The 26,698-nt window shown below is 42.3% G+C and overlaps 2 protein-coding genes across 2 annotated transcripts in view; one reads left to right on the top strand and one right to left on the bottom strand.

The window, feature by feature from the left end:
* LOC308425158 (NACHT, LRR and PYD domains-containing protein 1b allele 2-like) overlaps positions 1–18,205 on the top strand; it is a gene marked incomplete at both ends in the record, with an annotated part of 33,193 nt that extends 14,988 nt beyond the window's left edge. Inside the window, 11 exons of the mRNA XM_080922399.1 lie at positions 574–744; positions 1,484–1,654; positions 3,559–3,648; positions 4,305–4,387; positions 4,903–5,002; positions 7,331–7,554; positions 10,985–11,247; positions 11,726–11,851; positions 13,330–13,471; positions 17,443–17,487; positions 17,913–18,205. Of these exons, the coding sequence (XP_080778525.1) occupies positions 574–744; positions 1,484–1,654; positions 3,559–3,648; positions 4,305–4,387; positions 4,903–5,002; positions 7,331–7,554; positions 10,985–11,247; positions 11,726–11,851; positions 13,330–13,471; positions 17,443–17,487; positions 17,913–18,205 (1,708 nt within the window). The remainder of the gene's footprint in view (positions 1–573; positions 745–1,483; positions 1,655–3,558; positions 3,649–4,304; positions 4,388–4,902; positions 5,003–7,330; positions 7,555–10,984; positions 11,248–11,725; positions 11,852–13,329; positions 13,472–17,442; positions 17,488–17,912) is intronic.
* LOC308425642 (small ribosomal subunit protein uS5-like) lies at positions 5,967–6,848 on the bottom strand (the record flags this gene model as incomplete). The annotated part of the gene is made up of 1 exon (XM_080923054.1): positions 5,967–6,848. One exon carries the CDS (start codon positions 6,846–6,848, stop codon positions 5,967–5,969), a length of 882 nt encoding a protein of 293 aa, XP_080779180.1.
* Positions 18,206–26,698: the final 8,493 nt, after the last annotated feature.

Genomic DNA, 26,698 nt, shown 5'->3' with positions numbered 1-26,698 from the left:
CCCTCCCCTCTATCTTTTCTCAATGGGATCCTCTATACTGGGAAGGATACAAAGACCATGTAAACCAACACAGCTGTTGTATAGTGTGTGCTCATGTTTACCATAACATCATGAAGTCATTTCTAGTTGCCGATTCTTGGCTCTCTTCCTGTACTTTTTTGAGATTTCCATCATGAGACTCGAGAAATATTTTCCAATAGGAAACAGATGAAAACAGAGAAAAAGCCCATCTGAATGTGTAAGGCCCAACTTTGTGTCAGGCCATGAGCTAAGCAATGTAGGTTACAAAGAAAACATGTAAACCATGTGTTCACACCCTTGGGACACTGAGTCAGAAACAGACACACAAAATGAGCACACAGCATGCTTCCCTAAAGGACATGGATGTGGAACCACCCAGAGAAGAGGATCCATAGGTTGGAGCAAAGTAACATGTAGAAGGCTAGTGAATTCTGGGGGTGGAATACTGGTACCTGGAGCTCTAGCAGCTAAAACCCCAATCTGTTGTGTGGAATTGTGCACAAACCATACACATGCAAGTCACACCTCTCTAATACCTCCCTCTCCCCTCAGATACAGGTGGACTCCAATCACTGGTGCTAGCTGGAAGAGATTCTTCTCCAACATGAAATTCATGAGAAGCCTAGAGGAGCTGGACCTAAGTGGAAATCCACTGAGCTACTCTACAGTACACAGTCTTTGTGAGGCCCTGACACACCGTGACTGCCAACTAAAGACCTTGTGGTGAGTCTGGCCTGAGTTCTCCTCTGAAGCAGGAGAGATGAGAGGAGACTGAAGGAAAAGGATGTCTATCAAATATTCACTGAACTCCCGTTACCACACCTATCACACATGCCAGACTTGTTAGGATAAACAGATGAGATTCTGTTCTTGGGGACCACGACAGACTGCATTCATCAAGGAATCCAACTAAAGACATTGTAGCTAAAGACAGCAATGGCCTCATGAGGGCTTCAGTGCAGCACACTTCCTGAGGACATGGCTAAAGCAGAACTGAATAAAGAGGCCATGGGAAGCCTGAGGGGACAAAGCTCCAGGTCTGAGGAATGACATCTCCTCATGTCTTAGTTCCCTATGCCCTCGTTATCAGACTGCTACTCTGTTTCTCTGGACTTTATCTTGATTAAGATTTTACTTAATGAATGAGATCGTGCCCTATTCTACATCTGATGAATTTCATGTCACATAACTCTTGAAATATAGCAGTGAGTTATCCTGGGTCTATGGAGCTCTGCCATGACCAATGGCAACTGAGCATTGGTCCTAACCTATATCTATTACTCCTGCAGCTCAGCTGTGGAGAGATTGGTATCATCTCTCTAGACAAGAAAGAGCACACAGAGAGCTAACCACTCAGATAACCACTCAGCTCAGCCTGCCAAAGCTCATACAATGAGACCTGAGATAAATTTTCAAAAGCATTGAGCACTAGAGAAGCTGACGGTGAGCATCTCCCATGCAGGCTTGTTGATTGTGGCCTCACATCCAGATGTTGCTCACTCCTGGCCTCAGTGCTCAGTGCTGGCTCCAGGCTGACTGAGCTAGACCTGCAGCTGAATGACCTGGGAGATGATGGTGTGAAGCTGCTGTGTGAGGGGCTCAGGAATCCTGCCTGCAACCTAAGCATACTGAGGTAAGAAAGCCCATCAATTCCTTTCAGGAAATAAGGAGAGGAAGGGACATAGATGAGTTTCTGATAACAAAACATAGAAAACAAAGGGAAAAGATAATTCTAGTCAGTCTGGCACCTGACCAGCTGTGCCACTTACACCCTATGATTGGGAAATTCACTGTGTTCTGGAAAACTCAGTTTCCTCATGGATTAAATGTAATGTGATACCAATCTCATGAACATGTTATATAATATTACATAGTATATATGAAATGACATACAGTGTGCATAGATCAAAAGATAATACTAGGTAAGTAGCTGGGCATGATGGTCTCATATGGCTATATAGAGTAAGAGTCTCTAAGACTTGCCTCCTTCCAGGACATGGATTCAATCATTTTTGCATTTGTTAATTCATATAGTCATACATTCATATTAGGCTCTCTGTGTGACAAGAATTGTTGAAGACCCTAGAAAAACAAACAAAACCACATGTGGTTCAGTCTTCTGAGTTATATGAAAATAGACACACATGGATCACCCCCTTAGAATGTGACTCTGTATTGAAAAACTGCTGTATGTTGTTCACTCAACAAATATTATGAGTATAATTCTAAAAGATGCATAATTTTACTGAATGGCCCAAAAGAGATCTCTGAAGCATGAAAGAGAAACAGGCCTTCGTTCAACCAACATGAGGCCAGCAGCACAGGCAACTGCAGAGTTGGTGAAGACTCTGGAACTGATGGGGGCTGGAACAATAGAGAATTGACTACAGAAGCCTGGAATACTTTTCAGTATCTGAAGCAATACTATTCCTCCTGGGCTAGAGTTCCATGAAAATCAGAACACCTCCAAACTATAGCCCTGAAGACATGTGTCCTTCTCCACACAGTCCCTTCATGCTGTCTCTAAACTGCTCCCTCTCTTTCCCTCCACCTCTCCAGCACAAGTCCATAGGCAGTTTTCAGTATAAAGCTACCCTAAAGTGACTGGCCCTTTATGAACTCAGAAAATAGAAGCTCCAGACCCCTGTACCCAGAGTCTGCTGGTTTTTCTAGTCGATGGAAAAATAAATCAGGCTAAACTATGCCCTGGGACTTCATCTGTTTGTCCTTCTGCTGCAAACCTCAAACCTAAAAAAGCAATTGTGCAATGATGTCCAATCTATTTCCTCCCTGCTGGTACCTGAAGTAGGCCCAGATGCTTGGTACATTTTCAGTCATGACTGTTTCTGACACACTGAAGAACTGAACCAGGACTGGCCTCCACTGCAAGTCTGCCTTCCAGACATCTCAGTTATATGTGAATTCTTAGCTCCTCCTCTAACCTCAAGAGCTTCATCACATCATGAAGCAGGATTCCTTAGCACTAAGGGAATGGAGGGGGAGGTGAGGATGGAACCAAGGATCTTTCTTTCAAGGAAAATGTCCATGAAACCTTGCAACCCAGAACTATTTGTTCAAGTTGGAGAGCTGCTTAGAAACTTTCTGTGGATATGGGTGTGACTATCAGCCTTTAGGAACGCAGATGGCTACATATGTGCCCTTTGCCAACAGCAATCCAATATCTATGGCCATGTTCCCCTTCCTAGAAAAATCTATTTACAATGCCTAAACTGTAGAGAGTCATTATAAAGCTACAGCCAATGATTTCAGCTCTGGAATATTCCAAATGTTCTCTCTTTTATGATCTCCTGCTCATCTACAAGTCCCACTGAGACTGCTTTATTGCACATCTGCTTCCTCTCAACCTGCTGCTATGCTCTCTATTTCCTTTGTCCTGAGTTTTGATCAAGGATAAAACTGAATGAGCCTCCTCACTGGCTCCCCCCACACAACATAGTCCAGAATCCTAGACTCTTGACTTCTCAAGATTCTGTTTAGGATCCCAGATAAAAACACATTCACCTTTTGTGCTTTCAGGCTGGACCAGGCCTTTCTCAGTGACCAGGTGATTACAGAGCTCAGGACCCTGGAAGCAAAGAACCTGAAGCTGAACATCTATGGCTTATGGTAGGGGGAAGGGAAAATGGGGTAGAAAGAATTCCCTTGGGTCAATATGGGTTTGTGTGGCTCTGTCGAAGCTGAGAAGTGAAGAAAGAGTCCTAAGGGGGGAAAGATACAGAGAACTTGAAAAAATCAGGACAACACAGCAATTGAAGTAAGTAACAGTTTTGTATGTAGGAAGGTCATATGGTTTTGTTAGGAAAAAATGTAAAATCATTCATCATCCCTACTTAAGCTCTTCCATGAGAAAAACATGATATTGAAAGTGTAAGTTAGTGAGAACAACAGTTAAGCTGGCTTTTGCAGCAGTCAGGGTGCAGAACTCTACCTCTGTGATGATGTTACTGGTTCCTTCATGAAGGCCTCGTGATATTATTTTGTCTGACCCTTCAACCTATGAGCACTGTGGCATTGCATTGGTTATTGATATTCTAATATGTGAACACTGGGGACCACATTCATATAAAGAAAAGGATGGGGTTGAGAAGATACTGGTTCTGAAACCATGAATGCCCAGGAGGATGGGGGCCTTCATACATTTGTGGCTCAGAAAAGAAGCATGGACAGAGTTCAAATACAGATGAGTTGAATTATGTGGGAAAAACATGTGTCCATCCCTAGCTTTTTCTGACATCTGAGGGAAAGAATGTATTTTTGTGTAGGATGTCACACAGGGTGGTCCCCACTGAGCACACAGATGGAGAAGATAGCCTTACCTCGTGCATGCAGCACACACGACAGTCAGGTATGTAAATGGATCAGACCAAGAGCATGTGAGTATAAGTTGCAAGAGCCTCTGTAGGAAGAAGTCATCATTTCTTTGTCTTTTTCTGAATTCTATCAGATTTTATACAGAAGTACTATACTGATATCATTTCTGCAACTCCATCTAGTCACTCCAACGCTTACTATTATGTTGTCTTCTCAACACACAAACTCTCTCTCTTTCTCTCTCTCTCTCTCTCTCTCTCTCTCTCTCTCTTTCACACACACACACACACACACACACACACACACACAAATAGGTGGATAAAAGTGCTTATGAATGTGTGTGTATATTTGTGTTCGAGTGCATGTGAATCCAGATGCTTTTCCTACTATAGTCAATGCTGACCAGCCTGGAAAAGGGTTCAGCCATAGTACATTACAGGAGCAGACAGGGGAAAGACAAAGTGACCGCTGCCTGGCCTGTTCTACAGGAGAGGTACTTATAATTTTTACTACCACAGGGCTTCCAACCTTCTTCTTCTACTTCTCCAGGAGATAAGCACATAAAACCTGTGGGGACTGAAGATGACTTCTGGGGCCCTACAGGACCTGTGCCTACTGAGGTACTTGACAGAGAGAGGAACCTGTACCGGTGAGTGAGCTCTGCCTGACAAAGGCTGTCTTTCTCAGGTCCACTTTCCATAAGGGATCCACACAGATAGCATCTATGTATCTCTATAATGTCTTTTTACTTGACACTGAGGAGACTAAGACAAGACTGAAGTTGGAAGTTTGGTTTGTTATAAAAAATATAAGTCTTTTTCTATTTTTTTCAGACATTTACTAAACAGGCTAGCACAAGAACTTCCCTGAACAATTACTCAGATCCCTCAAACATTTTGCAACTTTGTTTCAACTACTCTCAATCTTTCTTGGTCAATACCATCACAGTACTGCAAGTCCAAGACACCATATGATTACACCTACAATAATTTCTCTGTACATTTCTCGTTATTAAAGTAGGACTTCGTATTCTACAACTAGCATACTTTTTTACTACATCAGCTTTGCTGATCTGAGTCAGTCATTTAATCTAAAAAGTTTGTGTTCAGCTTTGATCATTAGCTGAACTGTAGATAATCTGCTGATTATTTTATTTCTGGTGTACATAGCAACCCTCTACTCTCTACATTCCAGATCTCCTGTCCTTAAATCTCTGTACTCTGGCACTCCTGCTTCAATAACAACCATTGTGGATCACGAACTTCCTGAAGCTGAGAACATGACCATGTGTCTGAAAGTTCTCCTGAAATTATAGTCTCATGAATAATGACTGAATAAAAGACAACCATGGTGTCTTCCACAACTTGTTACCCTTCTCTAACACTGTCACAGCACTATTTCAACTGGAAAAACTGTCACTTTCAATTTCTACTTATCTACCTACATGTCCCAAAGCAGGGAGCCTTGAAAAAAATCAATGAAGATCTTAGTAAAGCATTGTGCCAAGGCCAAAAGCTTATCACTCATATCAGAAGATATACTTTCATTGAGAACTATGCTCTTTTTTTTTTTTAACAGACTTGGTTCATTTATTTTGTCTTTTATAAAAGTCCTTATGTGGTAGCCACAGCTGGAGCCTGGGTCCTCTGAACAGAGACTCTGGTGTGAGTTTTCACAAGATGATCAGTGAATTCCTGATAAGGAGACTTGGTGAACACAGTTTCTTTCCAGAGGTCAGGGGTCAAGTAGCTGTACGTTTTTGAGATGGCATCAAAGGTGGCCTTGGCAAAGTTGCCCAGGGTGGCAGTGCAGCCTCTGGCTGAAGTGTAGCAGTCATCTATACCGGCCATCATCAGAAGCTTCTTGGGCACAGGAGCAGAGACAATGCCAGTGCCTCTGGGGGCAGGAATGAGACGCACCAGCACAGAGCCACAGCGGCCTGTCACCTTGCATGGGACAGTGTGGGGCTTGCCAATCTTGTTCCCCCAGTAGCCTCTCCTCAAAGGGACGATGGAAAGCTTGGCCAGGATAATGGCCCCTCGAATGGCAGTGGCAACCTCCTTGGAGCACTTAACACCAAGACCAACGTGACAATTGTAGTCCCCAATAGCGACGAAAGCCTTGAACCTGGTCCGCTGGCCAGCCCGGGTCTGCTTCTGCACTGGCATGATTTTCAGAACCTCATCCTTTAGAGATGCACCGAGGAAAAAGTCGATAATCTCAGACTCCTTAATGGGCAGGGAGAACAGGTAGATCTCCTCCAAAGACTTGATCTTCATGTCCTTAACCAGGCGGCCCAGCTTGGTGACGGGGATCCACTCCTTGTCTTCAGCTTTACCTCCACGAGCCCCGCGGCCTCGACCACGGCCTCGGCCTCGACCACGACCGCGGCCCCTAAGACTGCTGCCGAATCCTCCGCGGAAGCCGCCGCGGCCTCCTAAGCCTGGGCCCCCGGGTCCTCCGGGCCCTCCCGCTGCACCAGCGTCCTCCGCCATTCGGTGTTTTCCCGAAGAAGAAGAAGAAGCGAGAACTATGCTCTTTAAGAATATAAATACAGAAAGGAATGATGTGCCTCACTATATGATTCTTAGTCTAGTGTGCAAAAGGTACTAGTTTTATCCATTGAACTTCACATAACGAACACACACATGCTTGTGCGCGTGTGTACACTCACTCACTCACGGATACTCACATTTCATTATTCTCATCACTAACACAGGAAGAGCTGACTGCTTCCTACGTGTGTTACATGTAGGTTTGCATTAGATCACTCAATACTCAGTTCTCTAAGATGATGTTGTCGTTAACCCTATGTACAGATGAGGAAACAGAGTTGAGAGGATCCATATAGACAGCAGAGGAACAAAAGTCAGAGTCAGCTGCCTGATGTCTGCTGTGTCCCGAGCTCTGCACTGGGTCTGCACATATCAGATGAGTAGTACTGATTTGAACTGGTGTCTGCCTCTCACTCTTCCAGAGTTCACTTGCCTATGCCTGGTTCCTACCACTGCCCCAGCACAGGACTTCATTTTGTGGTGAGAAGGGAAGTGACAATCCAGATTGAATTCTGTGCCTGGAGCCAATACCTGGACAATACTCCTATGCAACACAGTCACATGGTGGCTGGACCTCTGTTTAACATCAAAACTGAGCAAGGAGCTGTGATTGTTGTGTACCTCCCTCATTTTGTGTCCCTCAAAGGTAATCAAGGGAAGCTTAAGGAGGAGGGTGGTACTAATGGATAGACTCCACAGGTCCTACAGCCAACTAGAGGATCATAGGTGATGAGGAAAAGTTTATCCTAATAAAGGAGGGGGCTCATAAAATACTCCAACCTTGTGATTTTCAAAGATTTATTCAGAAGATGGTCTGATAAATAAAGGGTCCTGGTGAGCTGTCTATCTCATAAAGAAAGCCATTACTGCAGCCTGTGATTCCAGCGCTATCAACATACATGTCTCAGGAAATTTCTGGTCTTAACAATGAAAGTTCAGCACTCCACGATCCATTTAAGTCCTAAGAAAACCATGGCTATTGTATGTGCTAGTAAGCAGGGAAGTGGAAAGGTATGAAACCTACTAGGATTCTCTATAAATTGTCATAGCACACAGAAGTAATTCGAGGATCTGGTGCCAGTTCTGGGGCTGCCTTGGGAAAAGCCTCACTATCAAGACCTTAAACGGTCACATGGGGTAAATTTTTGTGTCATGAAGATTCATCTGAAATTAATGGCTGGCATGTTGGTGATATAATTTCCAAGCTGTACAATATAATGCATGAAAAATATATTGTCTCATTTCTTGGAAATTATCTATTCCAAAGCAAACAACTGAAAGAAAATTTTTATCTGCTAAAAAACATACACTGCAGTACTTTTTGTCATGATGCAAGTTAGGGGCAAACTCGGGAGAAATGACAGGCAAATGGTGGATTTAAGAATTGTGTAGGGATCACATCAAGTTCACATGTGACATTCATCATCAAAGCTCTAACCATTTTAATTGACACACAAGCACACCACTTTAAATCCTAACTTCCCATTTTTTGTCTCTAAAGTTTCAGTTCCATCTTATCATGAAAAGTACAAACTTGTTTCAAAGCTCCCATTAGACCTTAATAATCCCTACAGTCTAAAATCCATCTCTCAATACAGACTTGATGAAATGTCTTAATTATGGGCCCATAAGGGGAAAAAACAAGTTAAATACTTCCAGTATACAATGACAAAGAAGAAATACAGACATTTCCAAAATGAAGAATCAGAGCATAGCAAGGAATGATCAAAGCACAACAAGACAAATTGCTTCAGCATAATCACCAAATTCTGCAGCTTGGAGTCTAACTATAGAGCTTATGGTGTCATTGAATGGACTCCAATGGACTTGGATAGCTCGACCCATCAAATTATGCACATGATGCACACATATCCTCTCTCTTAGGCCATCTCTCCACTTCTTTCCTACAACTTTCTTTATCAGAAAACAGTTGTCATTCTAACTTCTTCACATCCTAGAATTCCTATTTACTCTTAGGCTTCTCTCAGAGGTTCATAGAATGACTTGTCATGATCTCACATCAGGGTCTTTGACTCACACACATTGCATGGCCTCAGCTGCTATCTGAATCTGTGAATGACTCAATGACCATCTCAACCTAGCATCTTTCCTGCCCCACCCCATCCTCAAAAAATATTGGTACGATACTGCAAGTTCAGTACACAGAGTGACATGTATCGTGCCCATGTTTCCTTGGACAAAGTCTATATGATGTGCTGAGCATGGGGAAGCACTTGCTTGTGTATTTGCTTTTGAAGAACAAGGAACACCATCAGTTTAGACTCTCTGCCTCTAAATGGATTTGGTTCTTCAAAAGATGAAGCCTTGAAGAGTGAGATTCTGCTCTTGGGACTCATTGCCTATTGCCACAGTGCACCTTTCCCATCAGTGATGTTGATATCTTTAACAATTACAGCTGAGTTTTTTAATTAAGCTGTTTCTTGTTTACAAATTTCTCTTGCAACACTAATTTTTTATCTTTAAATTCAATTTCACACACATTCAATGAATTTATGGACTGAAGCTACATTATTGGCCAAACTGTTTCATGAGTGGACACATTTCCAATTTTCATTGGAATTCTTGCTCTTCTTGAAACAGTCATGAACTTTACTCCACTGTTTTTCTAAGCAATCTAGTCTTCCCTGCTTCCATTAAAGTGTCTCCATAAGCTCTACTCTCAGTATGGTAGGGATTTTCTAGTCCTAAGTTTAAAAAAAAAAGACTCTTTCATATTTCAGCCACCAAACTGTTCCAAAGTCCTAAGAACCACTAAGATCAAGTCTACTACAACAACATCCCAATGCCAGGTATCGATTCTCTGCTCAGGTTACATTAATTATAACTCGAACAAAATACCAACCAAGGAAACTTAAGAAAAAGTGCTTCTTTTGCCTCACACTGTCTGGTACAGTGAGTTCATCATGACATGAAAGGTTGAAAACATTGAAGGGAGGCATCTGGTACTTGCATCAATAGGCAGGGAACACAAAATAGTGAATGCTTGTGCTCATGTGACATTCATTGCTTGTGCATGAAATGATGCCACCCATATGGATAGGATTCGCAAATCAATTATCCCAATAATGATCATCTCGTTCTATCATGTCCTGAGGTCTATATGCAAAGTGATGAAACTAGATTTACTCAAGTTGACTTTTTACATTAACCAGTCCCGGAATCCATCCAGCTTGATCTCAGTGGGCAAACAGGCTCTTGTGTCTCTCTTATAACAGCAAATTTCACCCTTCAGCAAAGACTTTAATGGGTACTGCACGATCACTAGGCACTGGGGTTGGCTATGGCAGCATCCCAGGAAAGTAGCTTGTTGTCAAATTTCTGACGGTAGCTTCTGAGGCTATATTATTGATAGCATCCATAAAAGACACCTTCAATAATCACCATTCCACTGTGAATACTCTCCCAGCTGCTGTCCAGAGACAAAGCCAAGGCTGAATCAAATAATAGTCTGTGTACATGTTTCACCACTGTACAAGTGCAGTGGAAGTCACATTCATGCTCCCTGGTGTAATAAATTTATGGTTAGGAATTGTTTTTTTTTTTCTGCTCCTGTGTTCAATTAATAATGCTTAATTAATAAATAATTGATAATTAATTCATAAACCTTAAAATTTTTATGGTTGCCTTTGAAATCATCAACATCAATAAATAAATAAATCTAAAAAGACATTGTGACTATGGCAATTTATACAAAAATGATTGAGAAGAATTATAGTTTCAAGGGGTTAGAGTTCATGACCATTATGACAAGTAACATGGCAGAAAGTACAGAGTTGTGACAATGGAACAGTAGATGACCCTGCTTACATCATAACTGAAAAGGAGGAGACAAAGGATTTAAACTGGAACCAAAGAGCTTTCAAAATTTCAAAACCTACCCCAGTGACACACCTCCTTGAACAAAGCTCCTATTCCTTCCCAAACAGTTCCATTAACTATATGAACCATGCTCATTCAAACTACCCAAGTCAGTCAACATTTTAGGGTGCAATTTTGTTCCAAGTTTTGTTCAGTGGAAACACTAATTTTATATCTTTGAATCTGTTCTTTCACAGACCTGAAGACAAGCACATATGACTTTATGGTGGCCCACTTTCATGAACATGGGATGGTCCTAGAAAGACCCTATAAAGTGAAGGATCGCTATACAGTACTGAAAAACCCAAGATTCTCTCCAATAGGAGTTGTTCTGAGAATACTACCTACTGCCCGGCACTTCATCCCCATTACTTCCATCACACTGATCTACTATCGCCTCAATATCAAAGAAGTCACCCTTCACCTCTACCTAATCCCAAATGACTGCACCATTCAGAAGGTAATAATGAGAACCCCAAAAGTGGGGCCAGGGTGGGTTGAAAGGAAACTGGAGATGCAGCTAAGAATCCCTTGAGGATATTCTTAACTCGGAAAGTGAGTTTAGCTCTGTGAGAAAAACCCCGGTGTGTATGATTCTTCCTTCTTCTAGGCCACTCACACCAGAGTTCCTTACAATGGCATTAATGCCTTTTTGCCAATTTCTACACATTTCAATAGCCTATTTTCCCCATCAGATGATGGTAATGCTTCATCTCTGGAGCTAACACCCTTCTCCCTGGAAGAGAGCTTGTTGTCAAATGAATATGACAGGGGCCAATAATGCAACCACCTGTGTGGGAGAACACAATTAAAAGGGTGCCTAGGAGGTGTCACCACCCTATTCCACAAAAATGTACTCATCAACCACCTTGCTTTATTTAGATCAGATGTTGTGGCCCAAAAAATCTAGATAAATCTATGTCTGTAATGTTTTCTAGGCCATTGATAATGAAGAAATGAAGTTTCAGTTTGTGAGATTAAACAAGCCACCCCCAGTAGACAGCCTTTACATTGGCTCCCGCTACATTGTGTCTGGTTCTGAGCAGCTGGAAATAACCCCAAAGGTGAGCATAAGGTGTCTGCTACTGGTTAGGGTCTAAGCCACACTCCAGAAACATGAGGGGCAGATTCCAAGACTTTGTAGCCAACTAAAATTGGGGATGAAGCAACTGGAATCTCAACTATCCAGACTTGTCATCTAAACATCAAAGTTAAGTGGAGTTTAAGGGACCACACAGGATTACATATTAGGCCTATGGATGTGATAAATTACATTAAATATGGCACAGAGAAAGGTCTGGTTAAACATGGAGATAAACCCAGGATGTGATCTATAAGCATGACTTCAAGAATGAGTGCTCACTCATCCGTGGCTGTTAAGGTTTGATGATGAAATGTCTCCTACGGGTATAAATGCTTAAACACTGGGTTCCCAGACAGTGGTATTATCTGAGAAGTTCTTGGAAACAAAAATGTGAGTTCTGATTGTAAGAACAATGTTATTAGTAGCAGACCCTAAGGCTTAGTTCCATGGCCCTCTCCCCAAGTCAGACATGGCAATTCCTGATATTCTTGGATATAACAAGTTCCTGCCACAAATAATTGAGCCCCAAATTACATGCATGTCCCATCATTAAACTAACAACATAATTCCTTTCTTAAGTTGCTTCCTGTAAGGTTTTGTCAGAATAATGAGAAAAAGAAAAAAAAACAGCATGCTGGTATTGCTTGTAGATTTTAAAAGCCACGCTATCAAGTTCTTGGGCCGATTCTCAGCTTAGCTCTGACAACATGCTTCCAAAGGTCCTACTCCTGATAGCTCTGCCAACAGCAAGCTGGTTATCTGACTCCTAGAAGATGTGATTGCTCCTACAACTCCTCACAGCCAACTCACCAAACCTCTGATGACCACCTCACACTGTCCTATTTTTTCTGCCCACCTTAGTCACTGCAGAAAGAAAACACTAGCCTTAGTGTTTTAAAACCAGCCATATAGCACAACTGCTGGGCTCTAAATAGATTCTAAAAGCAAATTTATTGCTCTAAACTTATCATACTTATTATTGCTGTAAAATATCCTATATTACAATCCTGACAGTGACAGCAGCCAGCACCAATTCTAGTTGCCCTCAGACCTTACATGGCTCATGTTTCTCTGTCCAAAGCCTGGCCAATAAAACCCTTTATATCTCTCTCCTTTTTCTCCTAGCACCCAGTAAATCCCACCATTTCATCTTTGTCCAGTGATTAGATTCTGCCTTCTTTATTGACATAACCAAGAAATACTAAAGAATGAGATTTCAGTATCAACCACTGCCCTTATTTGCCAGGTCCTCGGCCTTCTGAGTAAAAATGTGTGTTCATAGACTGTGGAGCACCTCAGTGCAAAACAGAAGTGGTATATAATGTGATGAGCAAGATCAAGAAAATGTGTGAGTGGGGACATCTCTCCTTCACAATATGAGTAGGGAAATCTCACAGATCAACTTTATATTTATATCTCCATCACTATCTCTATCTGTATCTCTGTCTCTGTCTCCAGGAGTTAGAGCTCTGCTACAGGAGCAGCAAGGAATTCCAACTCTTCTCTGAGATCTATGTTGGACACATGGATTCAGAGATTAAGCTGCAAATCAAAAACAAGAAGGACATGCAATTCATATGGGAAGCCTGCCTAAAACCAGGTAAAATTATTGTAAGATCTAAGGGTTGAAGAAAGGCAATGAATAGTGAGAGGTATAATTTAATTATTTCTTGGTGCCAAGAGAAAGCAAGATCTGTTATGTGATTTTGCAAGATCCATAAGAGGTGATGTGAGCACTATTTAGAAGGTGATGCTGTAGAAGACAGTCCTTTCCACTTGTGACATATGTATGAGAAAAATTTAAAGAAAAGGGGGTTGTTCAGATTTAAGGTCTTAGAACCAAGGGTTAGTCCAGGATCAGATGCCTCTGACTTTTTAAGCCTGGTGTGAAACAGGATATCATGGAAGTGGGAGCTTTCATGTGAGAGATAAGACTGTTCATGTGCATTCCCCAAAGAAGATAGAGTGGAAGGGAGAAAGAGTAAGAGTGGGGAGAAGAGGAAATAAAGGTGAGCTGAGGAGGAGGAGAGAAAATCCACGAACTGTGTTCTCTCCCGGAAGTGCCCAGGGACTGTCTTCCTTCAACATACACCCTTATGTGATTCACTTTCCATTATCCATACTCACTCCATGATGAGAGCATTGGTGTACGGCTCCATACTTACATCCCTCAGGACCTTTGACCACTGCTGCAGGACCCGTCCTTCAGCACATGATCAATTTCATGGAACTCGTCATATACAGAGCACCGCATACACTAAGCCCCGTTCCCTCAATCCTATGTGCTCTCTCTGCTCCCACGGCCCTGGAAGTGACACAAAGGACTGGCTCCAGTTCCATAACAGCCCAGGTTTAAAGTGAAGGGATTTTTGTCAACATGAAATGCTCAATTTTAAATCTACATATAATGTGAAATAATATATTATTTTTTACAATTTTACATTCTCATAGTCTGCATTCTAGTCACTCCACCTTTGAAAAGGAAAAAAGTAAAAGAAAATAAAGTCCACTCTTCTCTCCTTCCTAGTCTTGCCAGCTCTGATTATTTTCTGTAAATCTCTTTGCCACAGTCAAAAGGTTTTTTTCTTTGTCTCACAGAGTTTCACTTGGAGCATCTTGGTGACCAAGGGTTTCGTACTTTTCTGAAGAACATAGTGATCTCACCAGCATATATACAGATGGAATATTTATCTCCCCATCTCCCATTATGTATTTGCCAGTAGTTTTGCAATAAATCCACTGTCTCTGCAAGATGCTTCTCCCACGGATAGTGGATTGGTGCACAGAATAAACTAGTGAGAATTCAGAGACAGGAATTGTGGGTGCTGTGAGATCATGGTAGCCATGGAAATGCCCTGTTTGTAAAACAGCCCTTCACAAGCCTTCTCCATACAGTATGTTGCTGGATTCTCTCTAATTCTCTTTGCACAGTGTTTCTTGAGTCTTAGTGAGGTAGTATAACTGTCTTAGTGCCAGCAATGAGTATTCACCCATACTTTATTTTCAGCAACCTATATAGCAATAAGTATATGCAGTTGTCTTTATTCACACTAAAGAGAGGCTTTTCTGGTGTCTGCTAACACTAGCTTTTGTCTCTGGTATAATCACAGATATTTTGAAAGGCATTAGTACTATCTTCATTAGTTAAGCAGCAACATTAGCTTCTCTCAAAGGTCTAAGATTTCCACAGACCTGGGTTGGTTTATTTGTCCTACAAGATTTACTGTACTAGGGATGGAGTCTATCTTATGCAGTGGGAGTCACAGAGATACTGACAGCTCCCATCATGTTTGTGCCACTTGCAGTCCAGGGACCATCTTGGCAGGTTTGTTTATGATCATAGAGAACACATCTGGATCAGACTCATGGTGATACCTTTCTTCCTCAGCAGCCTGGATAGCAATATGAAACCCTGTCCTTCCTCAGCAACCTAGGGACTTAGCAACAGGAAGAAAACTTCCACCTCACCTCCAGTTTAAATTCTCTATACCGCATGACTAAGAGGTGAGGTGTATTCAATAATAATGCTTTATCTGCTAGTTCTTCTGGGAAACTAGTGTGAATGACATGACCTTGGATTGCCTTAGGGACTTCCAGGACTTCCCTGCCCACAAACTCCTAAGGAAGTGTCCCACTTTATTTTTGTTTTAACACTCAGTATTTCTAGGATCTCCATTCCAGGGCTTGGTATGATGTTTTATTTTTTTATAATTACTAAATAATAGGTTCCTAGTTTACCTACATTATACCAATCTGCAACTCTCCTGTTTCCCTTTTCTAAGACCGTCACATTTCTAGTTGTCTAGTTTCAGGAGGTTTACAAACTTCTGGTGAGAGATGTGGTGTTTCCTTCTGAACCTAAATTGTCTGTCTTTCCTGCTTTGTACACTTACCTTTAGTAATGCCATTTTTTAACACCTCAGTCAGACCCCATGATATGTATGTGACATACATCCACTAACTAATCTTCTGTTGATGGACATCTAGGCCGATTGTATTTCCTAGCTCTTGGGAACAGAACTTCAATGAGCATGGTTGTCCAAATAACTCCATTACAGAATATAAATTTTGTTGTATAGTGTGAGTGGATGCCAAAAATCCAATAAGAGATGATCTCATGAAAATCACAACAGGCCTTTATTCAGAACAGCTTGGGCCCCTCAGCCCACTGCCAACACTGAAAAGGATTTTGGTGCAGAGGAAACCTAATATCTATCAAAGTAAAACTTTATAGAAAGCATCCAGGGAGCAGTGTGTGTTTCTAGCCTGGTAAGCATCTAACTGGAAAGCTTCTATGGCCTTTAGCATATTGGCTGGTGCTAGAAGGCAAACTGTACACCTTTGCTTCCATTGGAATGGTGGTAGTCAGAAAGGGGGTGAACTTGTTGCTAATTAGCCTGGAGATGGATTTTTTCATGGCAATTAACCTGGAGATCCTGGTCCTGTTGGAATTAGGCTAGAATCCTGTTTTGTTGGAGGGTGACTTGAAAACTAATGTTAGGTACAGGCCTGTTAGTTTACCTGAGTTCAAGTTCTCTATCTGGTAAACAGTTTCTCCAGTTCTCACCTACATCTTCACTCAGCTAAGTTCTATTTTGTACAGACTTCTTGCAGAGTCCTGAGATACAATTTGTGGTTCACTATAACAGTTTTGCTTCCTCTGCTATCAGAGTCTCATTCTGGAAATCCTAACTTGTGCTAATATGTTAAACAGTAAAGGTGTAGCCCCATAACCAACCTTCACATATTTTTCTAAATCCTGTCTTTTGGGACTCATTAAGATCTATTCCTTTCGATAGGGAAGAGTATTCAGGGACTGGAAGATGATGATCATATCCCACTTGTATCCCAAGTCTTAAATCTTAGTTGTAAAATTCATGGTGACTCTGTCACAATCTTCATTAGATGCTCCTGATTATCTACAGCTCAGGATGCACCAAGATGGTCCACCTAGAAAGGACAGTATCCCATGTCGTCTATCCTTTCTACAAATGGAACCAGAGTTTCCCAATACTACAAACGAGGTTACTGAGCTGACTTCCCAAAACTGTTACAACACACTGACCATAGAAACTCTCAAACCCTTCAGACATTTTTATGAACTGCAAATGACTAAACCCTTCACTTGTGGATGAAATATGTTCACTATTTCCATGTGCTCCACCTTGCTTCACCTTATTTCTTCCATCAAATCCAGGACACAAGTCTGTCATCTGTGTGTATAGAAAACCAAACAAAGACAAAAAAAAGTCTTTTTTTTTTTTAACCAAAATGACTTAAGTCATCTTGCAAGGGACTTGATTGTTGATCACAAGGAATTCAGTTGAGGATAAAATGGAGTCTGAGATGCTGTGGGAGAAGTGTCTATTGTTCATTTTCTTGTATATTCTTGCTGTGATGATAGGCTAGGCCTAAGATGTCTGGAATAACTGATAAAATGTTCACTTTCCAGATTATATCAAAGGTTTGTAGTTCATTCACAAAATATTAGGCGTGGGCAGGAGTTTTACAGAATGTACTAGTTGTTGGTTTCAACATTATTACAGATGTTTCATCTCTCAATTCCTCTAGGAGACCTCAGACCGGCACTGCCCAGGATTGCTCCAGCCCCCAAAGGTTAGTAAAACCTCCAAGAGGCTAGAGAAGCCAATAGTATTCTGCTGATAAATCATCTGATAATTGAGAGCAAAACAGAGAGTAAGGAGAAAGCCTGAGTTTGAAAACCTCGCCAGAATGTGGGAGATACCCAAACCCTTGGTAGAGTTTCCCTCATGCCGCTTGCTGATTCCCATGGTGACAATGACTCTACTGGCTCTCAAAGAATCAGCCACCAAGAACCCTTCCTCCTGCTTATGCAGAGTGTCACACTGATACCTCACCTCAAGAATATGATGCTATTTTTTTACTAGCCTTCCAGAGAAACAAGGGGTCAAGGGGTACATAAGAAAAGAGCAGTTATAGGAAAAGAGTAAGAACTGGGCATCCAGTCAGACACCAAAGGACATTGCTTTGCTCAGTGACTTTCTCACCTTTACCCTCAGTTGTTCCTTTCTTGGGACACTTTGTGGACCAGCATCGGGAGCAGCTGGTGGCCCGTGTGACATCAGTGGACCCTCTATTGGAAAAACTGCACAGTCTGGTGCTAAGTGAAGATTCCTATGAGGCAGTGCGAGCTGAGAAGACAAACCAAGATAAAATGAGAAAGCTCTTCAGCCTCAGCCGCTCCTGGAGTCAAGCCTGCAAAGATCAGTTTTACCAAGCACTGAAGGAGACCCATCCTCACCTGATCATGGACCTCCTTGAGGAGTCGGGCAGGGTCTCTTTGGGATCCTGACATCTTAGTAGTTGAATGGTGAGTACTCTCTTTAAAGTCTGAACATGCCTGAACTTCCTTTGGTCCTTAGTTTCTCCATCTGTAACCAGTGGCCACGTGAATTTCCTTTTTGATGGCACTGCTTCCCGAATACACCTTGGGGATCCAGATGTTCTCTCTTGGCTTTCCCAGACAGATGGTCATGTAAGTTCAGCTTCTCAGAAAACCCCCAGGTGGGCCATCAATAATATTCAGGGTGTGTCCAGCCTTCTCTGATGGTCAGAGTGTCCAGGCTCAAGCTAACCTGACCCACTATGATACAAGCAGGATGGGAAGCCTAAGAATGAAAACAAAAAAATGATAGTTCTCTCTGGAAAGTGAATGTCTTATGAATAGAAAAGGATGGGGACTTTTAAAATGCTGGTCATATGGAGATATGGTGAAGTCACAAAATGGAACATAGGACGCAGTGCCAGAAACGCCTCAGATTTCATGCACATTGAGAATTAATCTAAGGCAGTTGCATAGGCACATGCCTTCTGTTATTGTGATGAATTTGCAAGCCTCACACTTGGTTACATTGTCCCATATGAAAGTGTGATTCACAGCTTGAGGACCATGTAGGGTAGAACAGATGACTGAAGAAAAGCTCATTGATTAGGAGCTGCTCTTGAGATGTTCAGAGTCGTCCTCCCAGCACCCACTTCAGGCAGCTCACAACTGTGGATTCCACTGTGCCCATGGATCCAGCATCTTGTTTTTATTTAATAGTCACCAATTCACAGATGCACATTCAATCACACATATAATTTTAATATTTATAAGAGAAGGACAAAATGAGAATCTTTTCCACAGCTCGTCCATCTCCCAGAGGTTTTGTCTCACCATACCTCATTTTGAACTTGAGGCATGGAAGCCAGTGTTCTTAAAAGGAGTACAGACCTTTCCCCAGGTCTCTTTCCCCAGGCTACCATGCCTTCACTCTACAACACATTTCTGCATCCCTGCCTTCCAGAACTGTGGACAGAGCAGTTAGCCATTTTCTCAGTAAGCCCCATCTTTTCTTCTTCGCTCTGAAGGTGTGCTCACTCTGCTGTGTGAAGTTCTGCACCGTGCTTCTCTTTCTCTTTTGGAATGCAGCATTTTCTTCTTTCTGACTCCTGCAGTCTCAGCCCAGGTGTGTTACTCAGACTCCTCCAGATTTTATGGAATAATTTTAAGTTTGAGCTTCCTTTCTGTGATATTAACTTCATCTGGAATTTAGAAATAACTTAAACAGAGCAATGACAGATAAAGCCAAGATTTTTAAATGTGTGTGGCAGATATGACATGCTGAGCTGTCAGTCAAGGTTCTTAAAAGTATAGGAGAGAGATGACACACTGAGCCGTCAATCAAAGTTCTTAAAGGTATATAACAGATATGATACACTGAATTGTCAGTCCAGATTGTTTTAATTGTGTGACAGTTATTACACACTGACCTTATTTGTAAATAAGTTAAAATGCTAAAATATCAATCATTAATGTATTTTCTATACGGTGGGCATCTTAAAACTTATGAAAAGAAAATTTTTATTTCATGAATTATTTATATATTGAAATAAGTTTCCATCACTTTCTCTGTCTTCTTACTACAATGCAAGGTAACTGGGTGCTCTGTCTGACCCAGGCCTCCATACTTACTTTGGTTTGAATGGACTGACACACAAGCCCAGAGAGACCAGACTTTCTATGACCAAAAGCAAATCTGCACTGAAACAGCCTCCATAACTGAGGTTCTCAACTTGGCTCCTCCAGAGGACAAGCTGCCTAGACATTGGTTTGACTGGTTGTTTCAGTCAGATAATGGCAAATTGCAGGGAAAACAGTGTTAGTTTATATAATATCTCACTATTAAGTTTTCTTCCAAGAAATGTTATTATTTCTTATCTGTGCTCTCTGTCTAAAGATGTGATTAGAAGCCTGCACAGCTGGTGTCCCTTTAATACAAACATTTGATGGGGTGTCAACAAGAGACCCCTGAACCTGCAGAAAGTGTCAGGTCTTTAAAGTCCAAAGGGACAATAAGTGTTTGGAAATGGAGAGGTTAAAGTACACATTCATCTAACATAAACCAATAATTTAAAAGATATACACCTTATATAATGAAAGAAGTGTATTGACATGTTTACACTTTGTGTTAATGATAATTAAACCCAATTATAACAGGAAATCTCTTGAAATTGAAGTTTAAGATGATTAAGCGTCCGTTCTTAAATGTCCCACATAGATGGAAACCTATGTTATAATGATGTAAATGGCAATTATTTGCTAATGTGGCAGTCTGCTGAGCAAAAGGTTTCTGTGTTTGGTTTTTTTGTTTGTTTGTTTGTTTGTTTTGTTCTTTGTGTTTGTTTATGTCATTGTTGTTTTTACCTGTAAATACCTATTGATAAAGACTGCTTTGTGTCAAGTTACCAGATATGGCTTATCTAACCATATGTTTATCTGTGTGACCTGACACCAAGGGTCACAACCTAGGATATTTAGACATTTGGTGTCTTCCAGAAAGCAGATTATAAAATGAAAAACCAAACCCATTGGCTCTGGACTCCTCGTGTGTTTGCTTTTAGAAAAAACAAAAGTCCTTGTTTTGTAGTCTCTGTATATTTTTAGTCTAGGGACAAATGTGAAGCATATATTTGAGAAATGTCTAACCAATGACTGGTTCGACTTGGGACACATCCCATGTAAGAAAGCCAATCCCAGACACTTTAAATGAAACCTGGATATACTTGCAGATGGGATCCTAACATCACTTTTCCTGAGAGGCTTCATCCAGAAGTGGATAGGAATAAATGCAGACACCCATAAACAACATCATGTGGTGCTTGGGAGGCGTGTAGAACAGCGAGGGAAGAATTGAGCAAGCTTGAGGCGTCAAGAACATCACTAGAACCTCTACAGAGTCAACCAACCTGGTACCATAGGGTCTCACAAAGATGGAGCTACCAACCAAATACCACCATGTGGTTATACGTAGGTCCTCTGCACATTTGTAGCATATGGAACAATTAAAGAGGAGATTGTCTTTGACTCCTTTGCCTGCCTTTTGATCCCTTTCCTCTAACCGGACTGCAAGGTTTGCCCTCAGTGAAAAGGGTTGGATTGGGGCCATTACAAGTAGATGTCCCTTTGTTGGGTGGTATTCATGGGGGACTTCCCTTTTTCTGAGGAGGAATGGAGGTATTGGGGGGTGGGATTGTAAAGAGAGAACTAGGAGCAGAAAAAGGAAAAGAAAAGCAATCAGGATATTAAGTAAATAAATAGTTTTTAAATTAAAATTAAATTTTGTACCTCTTCTTATCCTAAAACAGTCATGATTAGCAGTATCTGGGTGTATATTTTCAAAGTATTTCACTTTAATGGAAACCTTGTTTTATATAATCTAAACATTAAATACTTTTAAAAGCCAGAATCTAATGAAAGTCAAGGAAATCCAGTCATACTTTATGTCCTTCTCCTTCAGGAACCAGTATTAATACATTATTTCCCGTTTATAAACTCTGACCTAATTTTGTATTCTTTTTCTGTTGTAATTTCTGTATAAAAACTATGATTTATTTGAAAACCATACTGACAACAAATCCTAGAAATCTGGCATCAATTTCCTTTTTTTCTTTTTTTCTTTTTTTTCCCCCAGTCTTTTTGACACGAGATTTTGTTATGTAGTCCTGGCTATTCTGGAACTACTCTGTAGACCAGCACGGATTTGAACTCTTAGACATCCATCTGCCTCTCCCCTGAGTGCCGAGATTAAACACATGAGCCAACACTACCCAGCCCAACAATGTCTTTGTCATTCTTCCTCATTGTGTACAAGTCTCTACAAGGTCTAGTGGTAGGGGTTGTAATGGCTTTGTGGTGGCATTGGCTGACTCCATCATACCAGAAGTCTTGTTTACTGTAAACAGTGAGCAGTGCTTCCTACAAAGTGTGACCCTCATGATAGCTTAGGCAATGTATAAACTTATTGTAATCTGCTTGATGCCTCCCTCTGTCAGTCTGAGGAAAAGTAGCTTCACACTGCTGGCCCAAGGGAAGGCAGCTTCTGGCTCACTCTGCCTGGTCTGGAGGAGTTCCAGCTAGAGAGCAGGAGAACAAATCCCAGTGGAATACCGCCAGGCATGTGAACTCTGACTATGTCATTGCTCATCTGGGAGCTGAGATTAAAGCCTGCGAGCGGTGCTATGAACTCCAGGCTGGCTGGCTGGTAGCAATGCAGAGCTGTTGATAAGGCTCTGAAACAGAGCATTCATGGAGGCCAAAGAGTCAGAACCACAAAGGAGCCAGGACTGAGGAGAAGATTTGAATGTGTGCCTATATTTTTATGTGAATCTCCCCCTTTGTTTTGCCCTTTTAAAACAGCCAGGGATCCGACAACCTACTCCCCATTTGTGTGCCTCTGAGATTGGCCATTGTTGTTCTTCTAATGCTACCTGTGTGTGTGTGAAGGGGAGAGACTTAGGGAGTGGCTGATCTGGCTAGAGTCTACGACACTCTTTCCTGTAGAGGTTGTATTTGGGTTGTGCCTAGAGCCTTGCACATCTACCTCATTGTGATGCATCCAGGCAAAGTAGATTTACAATCAGGAGTTCAGAAATCACCTACCGGTTTATGATTATAGGCATAATCATGTCGGAACTTGGACTAACCTCTACCTTTTGTATTTCCAGCTCTTACCTTTCTGACCCACATAAACTGGTGAAAGAGATCAGATCACTGAATCCTCCTCATCTTCCTGCTGCAGCCTGTATTCGGCTGTCTCACATGCTAGACTTCTCAAGATGGACAGTGCCCAAACCAGCAGAACCCCTGAGAAAGACGAGAAAAGACTATACATAAAACCATTAACTAGCAGAATGAGCCTGGAATAACTTCTGCCGCTCTCACACTAGGGGGCGCGAAGATCCAAGGTTTACATCAATTCTGACTCGAACAGAACCAAAACATGAAGAGTTTGTGAGAGAACAGGTGGGGCCAGTTCAAGAAAGGAGTTCCTGCAAATGTCTGTGGTCTTCCATCGATCCATGAGTAATCCATAATAAATTCATTTATATTCTTTAAGCTGTGCAAAGGTCAGAATTTAGGGCCTGATGCTAACAGTTGACCAACAAATATTTGAACACTTGTAAATGACACTGCCCACTACATACACATATGGACTAAATATAAAACCATATACCATCAAGTGTTACTTAAACATATTATCAGATGACTTACACTCAAGTCATTTACATTTTATTGTTTCTATTTTAGTCTCAAGTCCACAGAGTCCAAGCAAAGATAGAAATATTTATACAAACTATATGTAGAATGTGTGTGACTTTTAGGCTTTGGGAACCAAACCTCAAAAAAAAAAACTAAGATTATAAATCCAACCTTGATGCTTTGTGGTAAATTAATCACTTCTCCGTGAATAACTTGTCAAACATTGGCAGCTTGTAACTATCTATCGAATGAGAATCTTTTCAGTGAAAATGTTTTTGATGATAAAATAGAGTTCCTTCTGGAGTCAGATGACAAGCCTTAAACATTCATTGACCACAAAAGTGTTTAGTCACCAAGAGAATCCTTGTCATCTAGTGGCGATGCACAGGCCAGACATGTGGAAGACTGACCTCCCACCCTGCAGAGCAATCAGCTCCAAATGTACCAAAGACATCAACACAGCTGAGAACCCTGAAACTGCCTGAGGGATGGGATAACAAACACTTCATGGAGCAGTACAAGGCTGTCTTTTCTGAAGAACATTCTAGTCATCAAGGAAATGAGGCAAACTGACAAATGGGATCATATGACATCAAAAGGCTGTAATCTGGGGCTCATGGTTAGAGTCCATGGCCCTCATAGCTAGGAGCATGGCAGCAGACAGGTAAGCATGGTGCTGGGACTGTAGCTGAAGGCTCACATCCTGAACCAAAACATAAGGCAGAGACAGACATTAGGAACGGTACAGTGTCTTAAATTCTCAAAGCTTACCAGCAGTGACACACACCTCCAACAAGAACACTCCTCCTAATCTTTTTCGACCACCTGCACCAACAAGGGATGAGCTTATGGGGACCATTCTTACTCAAACCAACAGAGTGTCTCAAAACAGCCATAATTGCTACACATAATATAGTACATAAACGCTGCTTAGTGTGTAGGGAAAGGTGAATGCTTTATTCATTGTTTCCTAGAGTTTTGTTGGTCTGAGAGATTAAAAATATTGAGTAAGAAAAATTCCAACAAAGTAAAATAAAGAATAGAAAAAAAAAAAAAAAACTCTCATGTCCCTTACACGATGGCCCAGAAGGTCACTCACTGGTGTGTAGCAATTTTATCTTTGAAGAAATATGCATTTTGTAAGGAAACATGTTACAACACAGTAAATGTCTTTGTTTGCTTCCAGTTGCTGAGATAAACACCAGAACTGCACACAGACTGTTTGGGGAGGAACACAATCACTTCACTGTACAGCTTTCTGTCTTTCCTGAGGAGATAGGGCAGGAACCACAGGCCACACCTGCAGCAGAGGCCATGGCGGGGAGCTTCTCACTGCCTTTCTCTCCAGGGCTTGCTCAGCCTGCTTTCTTACATGACCCAGGACCACCTGTTCAGGAATGGCACCGCCCACAAAGGACATTGCCATTCTGTATCAATCATGTTGTCCCAGGAACAGATTCCCACAGCACCTGCCCCTAGAGGTGATGCAGGTGTGGCTGCCGTGTCATATGTGCATCCGTAGGTGGCAGAGCAGAGAGAACCTTATGTCTAGGCTCAGTGTTCTGGCCTATGGACATCTGAATAATTAGGTGCCTAACAGTCCCTGAACATAGCAAGCCCAGGACAACAACAGTCCTGTGGACTCCCAGAGTAAAAAGCTAGCACAGGCAGGTACAAGAGTAAGTCCTAGACACCCACTATGGGTCCTGGACTCAGAGCCAGCCTGGGATGACCAGCAGGTTGCAATATGTAGGTAGGCTAGAAACTTGGGGAGCAGACCATCTTGAGATGATCCCTGTCCAGGATCATGTAGCATATGCAGGGCATCACACCCTTGAGACCATCCCTGAGATGACCCCAAACGTTCAAATCCCTTGTGCCTCTAAGATGAGCAAGTACATGTGGAGCGATGGAAGAAAAAAAGAAACAGGAGGATGTGGCCACAATGCAGGGAGGCAGAATTGAAGAATTGAGAGTAGCGAGGAGCATCTCAATGGGAGTAGCCAGTGCTGCCACCTGGGACCATGGTGGGGTCCTGTCCTGTGCTGCCTCTGAGGCCCCATCTGAATTCATGGTTCTTCAGCAGCAGGGATGAATTACCACCAAAGGCTAGGCAGAGAACCCTCATCCTGTCTGCTCTCCGGGAACATATTGATGTCTGAAGACTGCACAGTACTGGCCCCACCCTGATGCTGGGCATCATGAGAGAACAGGCTCAAGGAACATCAAAGCCAGAGAGCTGAATAATCTGCCCCTAGCCAGCTAGAGTACTCAGGAGAGTGTGAAAGAGTTGTCCCTGCCACTGTCTCCCCTAGGGTGGCATGGCTGAGCGAGAGATAATCCCTTCCCCACCTTCAACTATTCCTTCAGCTCCTGAGGCAGGCAGCAAACCAGGCCCTGTGCTCATGAGAGCTTGAGAGATGGCTGTCTCCAGCACTTGGTAGAGGGCCAGCAACTCTCCTGGGGAGCATGATACCGCAGACACTCATGAGGGGAGTGCACAGGAGCTGGTCATGAACACATGGGGTGGCCCTGAACTTGTCTGCCTTGCATCAGATTGGGAGAAAAGGTATTTCATCCCCTCCCCGTATCCCTATAACTGGCAAAGAGGCTGGTCTGGGGTCATGGGAGCAGGAGAGCTGGTCTTACCCCTCACCTGCTGCACCACATGGAGAGTGGACCCTGCATCTGGTCTGCACAGCACAGTGGAGCTGGCACTGGATGTGGCTGGGTTTTAGGCTAACTCTGCCTTAGGCAGTGGTCTTAGAGGAGTAGGCACTGCTCTTGTAGCCGCCAAAGTCGGGCTGGAAAAGTGGATGCAGGTTCTTGAATGTATGAGAAATGTCCCCGTCCCTCACCTTCTGCAGCACTTGGGAGAGCAGGCCCTGCACCCCACCTGGGCAGCAGGGTAGAGCTGTCTCTGGGTGCCAGGGTTGAGGTGATCTGGCTCCTGGGCTGTGAGAACAGAAGAGACAGCCCAGCCCTTAGCTTACTGCAGCAGTCAGGAGAGTGGGCCTTGCACTCTCCAACGCATGGGGTGGAGCTGGCCCTGATGACAAGGGTATGAATGAACCACCCCTGAGGCAATAGAGTGAAATCTAGTTGCATGAAGTAAAATTCTCACCCAATAAAAATCAAAAGAAACACCCAAACAAAACATTAACACAGCATGCACCAGCAACCAGCCTGAAGTCATGGTTTTGATTGCAGGGTACCACAGGGTAGAGAGAGAGAGAAATAAATTCTGAATGTTGTCTTATGGCA

The sequence above is a fragment of the Micromys minutus genome, assembly GCF_963924665.1.
Source record: "Micromys minutus genome assembly, chromosome: 10".
NCBI lineage: Eukaryota > Metazoa > Chordata > Mammalia > Rodentia > Muridae > Micromys > Micromys minutus.
Note: the sequence above shows the minus strand (reverse complement) of the source record. Positions and strands in the feature narration are given on the sequence as shown.